The sequence below is a fragment of the Macadamia integrifolia genome, chromosome 13 (assembly GCF_013358625.1).
Source record: "Macadamia integrifolia cultivar HAES 741 chromosome 13, SCU_Mint_v3, whole genome shotgun sequence".
Classification (NCBI taxonomy): domain Eukaryota; kingdom Viridiplantae; phylum Streptophyta; class Magnoliopsida; order Proteales; family Proteaceae; genus Macadamia; species Macadamia integrifolia.
The window spans coordinates 6710478-6718002 of record NC_056569.1 but is presented as its reverse complement, the minus strand read 5'-3'; the positions used below and the strand labels follow the sequence as shown (position 1 = coordinate 6718002).

The 7525-nt window shown below is 34.8% G+C and overlaps 1 protein-coding gene across 3 annotated transcripts in view; it reads right to left on the bottom strand.

The window, feature by feature from the left end:
• The window catches only part of LOC122059331 (V-type proton ATPase subunit e1-like), a 6503-nt gene extending 1901 nt beyond the window's left edge, over positions 1-4602 (bottom strand). Inside the window, exons 1-4 of one of the 3 annotated variants that reach the window (XM_042622056.1) lie at positions 4418-4602; positions 4136-4338; positions 1949-1996; positions 101-159 (exon numbers count right to left, since the gene is read on the bottom strand). In XM_042622056.1, coding sequence (XP_042477990.1) covers positions 101-159; positions 1949-1996; positions 4136-4233 — 205 coding nt within the window. In that variant the 5' untranslated portion in view covers positions 4234-4338; positions 4418-4602. The other 2 variants (XM_042622054.1, XM_042622055.1) reach the window with 2 other exon arrangements.
• Between the last annotated feature and the right edge of the window lie 2923 nt (positions 4603-7525).

The window sequence follows — 7525 nt, the reverse complement described above, 5'->3', positions numbered from 1 at the left end:
AAAAAGAAAAAAAAAATAAAGTGGCTGCTCTCCCTGTGTTCGACCCGTAGCTACACTGATCCGTACGCTTGCGGTTACATTTTAAATCTCAAACACTAGCCTTCACTCAGAATTGGAACAATAAGTGGATTCATCTGTGCAAGATATACAATTGCCCACCTGAAAAAATATGAAGAAGATGCATTGAGTTCTACATGACCAAGAAAGTATAAAGACATGAAGGAACCCATAAAAAAATATAAACAAGGGAAAAAAAAAAAAACTCCAAAAATAAAAAAAATAAAACTTGGCAAAAGACTCACAAGATTTAATTTAATAGGTTGGTGTTAGTCAATCCAACTAGTTGGGAGCAAAGATTCAAAAAAAAAAAAAAAAAAAAAAAAAAAGTGAGAGAGAGAGGAACAAAATGCCCCTGAACTGTACCAAAAATCATAAACTACCCTTATAGCTCTAAAACATTTCCCCCTCATTAACCTGTCATAGCATTAGATACATAGGGAGCTGAATAAAACTGCTAGTTCCAATCTGAAGGTGTCATCTTCAACTAATTCCCACCTTCCAGTGAGAAATGAGAAACTTATTTGGTTTGCAGCAAGCAACATAACCAGGCTAACCGTAGTCATATTGCAGCACCTAAACATATATCTTTCTAGAACATCCAGAGATTGCAGGTTGAATCACAACACCATACCAGGAAACCAATGAGAGAGAGAGAGAGAGAGAGAGAGAGTCCTTCACTGCTTCCCCAGTCTCTATGTTTATTTTCAGAACAAAAAGATATCAAACTTACGATCTCATCAGTTTTCTATGCATAAAGGTCAGGTACACACAGGAAAAATCAGAACATCAAACATAACAGAGCATTTTCCTGTATATCAGCTTCAAGCACGAAACAGCTCCAAATAATATCAATCAAAACTAACCTCACACTTCAAGGAAGTCTCTTCTAAAGACCTAGGGGAGACAATGTCATTTTATGAGTCTTCTGATTTCACGGCACTTGCACATCATTTCCATGAATAAGATATCAATCAAATTATGATTCCTAAAGAGATACCAACAATAGATTTGGATATTCCTTTTGTGTGTTATTCAATATTCTCCAATGATGTCAACAGGGTGGAGACCCAGATATGTTTGTCATGGAATTAGAGTCATTCAATAAACCAGCTAAAAGAATGTGTTAAACATAATTCCTTCCTGCTGTTTCATGGTCTATTTGTGATGAAGAGAACAAATGAGTGTATTCTGACTACAGAGGATTTAAGGATGAGCCCTGTTGGTTTCTGATATTGGGGATTTGGCAGATGGGCAGAGACAACAAACACACGCATGCGCACGCGCACGCGCGCGCACACACAAACACACACACACACAGAGGGTAAATTTGGCAGGATTAGTTCACTTGAGGTGTCAATATGAAACAATATACTGATATAGGAATAGGATCTTACATGGAGGATTCTTTGGTCCCAAAATATCAAGGGATTTGGCATTTGGGTCTGTAACAGAAAATTGATAGGGGGACTAAAAGGTCTCAGAAGTTTGAAAATGTTGTGTATTGGTACTTTTGCCAAAGAGAATGGATCCATTCAAATGGACCCAAAATGATTTTGCATAAAATCTGAATAAATCCTCTCAATTTAAAAATGCTACTTTGATTATACATCAGCGTCTTTTAGATTCATAGATGCAAATGTCATCAGAGAATCACAAGAGGTCGAACCGTAAATAATAGTCATTCTATATAGGTCACAAATCCAATCTGTCCTACTTCCAAACAACAGTTGCTCCTGAAATATGTGCACAAGTACCATTTCCAAGCTACAAGAAAATGCTATAATTTATTTTTTCCATCGTCAAAGTTAATATTTTTTGGAATGATTTTCAATGTTACGAAACTGAATCATTAATAAAGAAAAGCTGTGCAAAGATGACAAGAACTTACATCATCCAACAACAAACTGTTGTTGTAATAACTAATGTTAAGTGAAACCTGCATTATAAAAAAATAAATTAGCTATTCACAAGCCCAAGATGAAAACACGTAAACTAAATAACTGAAAATGAGAAATTAGTATTAATGCCAACTTCAATGAGTTTATAAATCTCATTTTGGAAGCCATATCATCATGACATTCTGAACATACTTTTTAAGGGTAACCAAAATCTTCCACATAACATGAAATATGCATTAGTATTTGTAAAGCAAGTTACTACAATTGATAGAAAAATATATAGATATTTACTATTAGCAGACACAGCATTCAAAAAAGTAATATAAGGTAAAGAATGAATAAATCTCACACAGACAAAACCACTTCTCAATGTTACTGAAACAAATAGAAGAGTTACATTCATTTAAAGAGGGGAAAAAATATTGAATTTAAATCCCACAGGCAAAGCAAGAATTTTGACATTATTCCCTTCTTTTTTTAAGCTACAGATCAATGTTTTGAAACTCAGCCCATTTTGACACGTGGCCAATGAAGCAGGGTCACTGAGTTGCCTTCAGGCTCACTTTTGATTTTAAGTTGGGAATAATGAGGTAGCTGCCTCCTTAGTGAGATGTGTTTTCCTAGTTGCTTTCTTAGGTTTTGGAATGCTCGAGATCTCTTATATACTAGATTTTGGAAAAAGGCGGATACATCCTTTTTCGTTTTTGCAGCAACAATATAGAGCTAGACATGTTTTTCTCTTAGGAAGGAGCACCTTCAAAGAGTGGGTATTCTGGTATGCTTTGTACCATTGACAAGGAGCTTCCTATGTGAAATAATTAAACTTCATCCAGCCAAAGCCCTATTATATTATCATTTTTCAGAGGTAAAACCAAATGCTAGAACAGCTTTAGGTTCTATAATTTTTGGTTGAAAAAACTAGGTTTGTGAAAATTCTTGAGACATGAATTCTGAGCTATGCAACTGGAGGGAACCCAATGTCCAGAAGGTCATCATAATCATGTATTATACCCATGCAGCAATATACATCAAGAACCAACTCCTGGCCATGCCACAGATAGAAACTCAGATCCTTCTCTTTAAAAGAGTTCTTGCTTCTTTTTTTTTTCATGCTGAGAAATAATTTTTTTAGTGAAGCTGATTTCCTACAAAACTCTAAACTATTTGATTCCACTGTAACCATCTATCTCCTTCGGCCTTGTTTTGCACCCCATTGACTTGTACAATATAACTCTTGGCAATATCCTGGATAATGACAGCGGGTGTACAAGTCAAGGAAGTAAATTTATTAATTCTTCATATAATATTAGTTTGTTCTTCACAGATTAGGCTCTTTTGAAAAGTCTGCCGCATAGATCATAACCGGGAGAGGAGGGGGGTGTATTTTAATTCTGAATTCTCGTCAACCTGTTGCATTATTTCTAAACTTTCAGATTTTCAGCATTAGTCCCAGCTCAGCTAAAGAGGGGAAGGAAAGAAAGAGGGGAATAATCAGAAAGACAAGATGGGAGATCAGTGATCCACCAGTGGTTGCAACAGATAAAAAAGCATAAAAACTATCAAATTGAGCATTTCAGTAGAGCTGGAATGGAAAATACGAAAAACATAAAAAAGCTGAAAATTTTCCATAGGACTAGTCCATAAAATTGCCAAACAAAGCCTAGAACACACTTTAGTTCATGGTCGGATGAATGAACCACCACTGCCCTAACTATGAAAGAGTTATGGGGAAATCTAATTATTGACAATATCGTCCGTTTCATCCAAGCAGGATCTGGAGTATCCACTTTATTTGGCAGAATTCCTTTCACTGGGGTTATCAATGTACCAGTACAGAAATGGGTTCTTTGCAAGAAAGACTTCTATCAAAAATTCCAGCAGTGCTATCAGGAATGTACCCAGTGCAGTCCAACATTTAACAGTTTAAATGGCTACCAATTAGCATCTTAAAACTAATTCAAGCAGCAATCTTTGAATTCAACAGAAGCACAAGCTCTAGTAAGGTCCAAAATTAACATATTCCCGAATCTTTCAATTCAACAAACTCGGCAATTAAAATCAAATTCCAATCAACCCGTCATAATAATATAAAAAAAAAAAAAAAAAAAAAAAAAAAAAAAAAAAAAAAAAAAAAAAAAAAACCATTTTTTTTGCAAATCGAAGGAAAGAAAGTGTACAGGTTTCCAGAAGTTCCTCTGTTGAAGCAGATTCTGGCCAAGAGAGCCCCTACGACACCCGCCACAATGAAAATCAGGGAGGTTATCAAGAAGCCCATGTTGATCAAATCTTGAACTCAGCCACCCAGATGATTTCTGTAACAAAAAATGAATTTGAACAACTGAGAACAATAGCGCAAGTATACAAGAGATTGTTCCCGGATCTGCAAATCCAAGATATATTTGATTAATTCTTAAGCAATTGCAGAAAAAATTTGGGGGAAGAAAAACAAAAACCCTAACTGAACAATCAAGCTGGGCTCGAGGGTGAGACAGCAAAATCACAATAACAATCGATCTGCTCTGCTTATCGTGTACTCTCTACTGTTCACACAGTTGAATAAGAAAAAACCTGATATGTTCATCTTCTGCCTGGACACATTGATAGTTTCAAGTTTCAACTCTAGCTTTTCTTTACCAAAAATATTTAAAGATTATTGAACCATTAAAATATATATAAATATATATATATATATAGGGGTGTCAACGGTCCGGGTTGGTGCAGTTTCAGTCCGGTTCCACCAGTTTCGGTGTGACTTTGGAAGTGACCGAAACCGACCCATTAAGGATTTATCGGTTTTGGTCTGGTGTCGGCTTCGGGTTCGGGTTGGTACCGGTTTGGATTTATCAGGTTCATTTCGGTTTGGATCGGTTTTTTAAACCGGTATGGAGCCATTAGGAAACAACCAAATGATGAACTGCTGAACTTCGGTTTCTTAAATCGATTTGTAACCGGGTTGGTTTTGGTTTTTGGTCTAGTTTGGATTCGACTTTCTATACAAATGTATACAAAACTATGCAAATTTTGATTTTTTTAATGAATTTTGGAGTGTTTCGGTTTCTTACCGGTTTGGTTTCGGTTTTGGTTTCGATCCGGGTTTTGAGCCGGTTTCGATTTGGTTTCGGGTTCATCCGGTTTTCGGTGCGGTTCGGTTTGGTTTTGGGGTTCCAATACTCGAAACCGAACCGAACCAATAAGGCTTCGGTTCGGTCCGGGTTGTTATCGGTTCGGTCTGACCGGTTTTACCGGTTCGGTTTAGGAATTGACACCCATATATATATATAATTACTAAATATACTGTTATCCGGGGAAGATGTAATTTCCATCCCCCCATGTAAATATAAATCACCTCGATCATATCTAGCCAATTCGGACCATCGTTAGTAAAAATTGGAGCGGCAGAAAAACAGAAATTGACGGTATGAGTTTTAAACAGTAAAAATTTTCAAATTGACAGTACAAGTTTTAAACATGTAGATTTTAAATAAACGGTAGTATACTGATATAAACCAAGGAATTATTACATGAATACTTGTATCTAATGTTCAAAACAACTACAATATCCAACACTAATGCATATATATCTCATGTCTCATTATAAGTTTTATAACATATAATTCAATATCATCCAACACCAATTTTAAATTCATAAACTACACATGTCAAAGTCTTATTGAGCATGTAGCTTGACTTTGATGTGATGTTGTTCATTATTGTCAACATAGTCAATACACTCTCAGAGTAATATATGTTTAATTTGAGTTTTGAGTCATCACTTTAAAAACACTTTTTAGCAAAATACATCAATTTGTACATCAATTTCAGGGTCCATATATTGATATTGAGTTGAAGGTGATATCATGAGAAATATAGGTCACTGAGTTAGCTTCAAGTCGGCGAAAGAATTAGGTCGATCAGAGTTCAGGAGAGAGATATATGGTCAATTAAATAGACATTTTGTTCAACAAATTAAGTCTAAGAAACACCAAAAAAGGGAAATGTGTTTAAACACATTTTAAACATGTTTAGAACGGGAATGCTTGCTGTTTGCAGTTTTTTCCCATATATTTGGAAAGCATATGGAAAAACGCGTTTTAAACGGTAAAAAATAGAACGTGTAAACGTGTTTTTGCTAACAGTGATCCGGACAACTTTGCAGTCCATTTCAAGAAAATAAATAAATAAGATGAGAGGGTTCTTGAAAAGCAATGTGGCCTCGTGTTAGCATAGGGCCAGTGAGAGTGCCCATGAAAGAGTCACCACTCGCCAAGGAGGGGATTTTTACTTTTCATGAACCTTGCCCCATGGCAACGAAATCAAGAATCAAATCCATATTGATACTCTATTATCATTAGCCACCGTGCTGGTGTAGGGGCCATGTGATCAAGTAGCGATCTCTAACCCTATAAATTTTCATATGAGAATGTACTAGGCTTGGGTATACTTCTTTAATAAACATATGTTCTATTATCATTGGCCACCATGCTAGTGTAGGGGCATGAGACCAGGTAGCAATTTTTAACCCTATGAATATTTATATTTGAATGTACTGGGCTTGGACATACCTATTTAATAAACAGATGGGTTTGGGTTTGGGATCGATATAGCCCAAGACAACACCTTCCTGAGCTTCCTCTAGCCAAATTGCCATTCCAATTCTTCTTCTTCTTACTTTTTCTTTTCTTTTCTTTTCTTCCTCTTTTTTTTTTTTTTTTTTGGAGTCCATATATCCTAAGAAGCACATCCCTTGCAATTTCTGGAATAGATTTTTTTATTATTATTAAATAAGTAAAAATGGGCAATGAGTAGAAGACTAGTATATCTAATGCTAAAAATAAATTTCCTGTTTATTCCATATATTTTAAATATCTTGATCAAAAAATATAAAAAAAGATGTCCCCGTTTGGTTATAATGGGGATTTAAAGGGAAGGGAAGTGAAATTTTCATACTTTAAAAAGAAATGTTCATAATCATTACGGCATATGATTATATAAACTACATAATTTTCTTAACCATATTTAATAATGGTATATTTTACATGTAATTTTAATTTTATATATTTTATTAAAGGATTTTGGATGCAAAATAAAGTGAAATTTTATAACCAAATGTGGAATGATTTGAAGTTAATGTTAAAGTCACATGAGCAATGATTACATATATTTCTTTTTTAAGTATGAAAAAATTGTGCATGCAAATTAAACATTTATTGATTTTAGTTTGTGTTGTGAGCCTTTTGGCATGTCAAGTTCAGGCCCTACTATTACTATATCGGGCTAACACGGTTGGACTCAACCCTAGCTTGATATGGGGTTGGCTAAGGTAAACTTTTGGTCCAATCCATCCTAATCAATTACGAGAAGGACATCATTTGATCAAATAGTAATCTAATATCAAGATAAATAAATTTCGTATCATTTTCTGATAGTTTATTGTTTCAAGACTATAGTGGACAAAAGTACTTCAATTAAGATTTATTTATTTATTTATTTATTGTTACTTCAATTAAGATCTTATTACACAATAACAAGCTGAAGACAATCTGAGCACCCTCTACAGAAAAGTATTA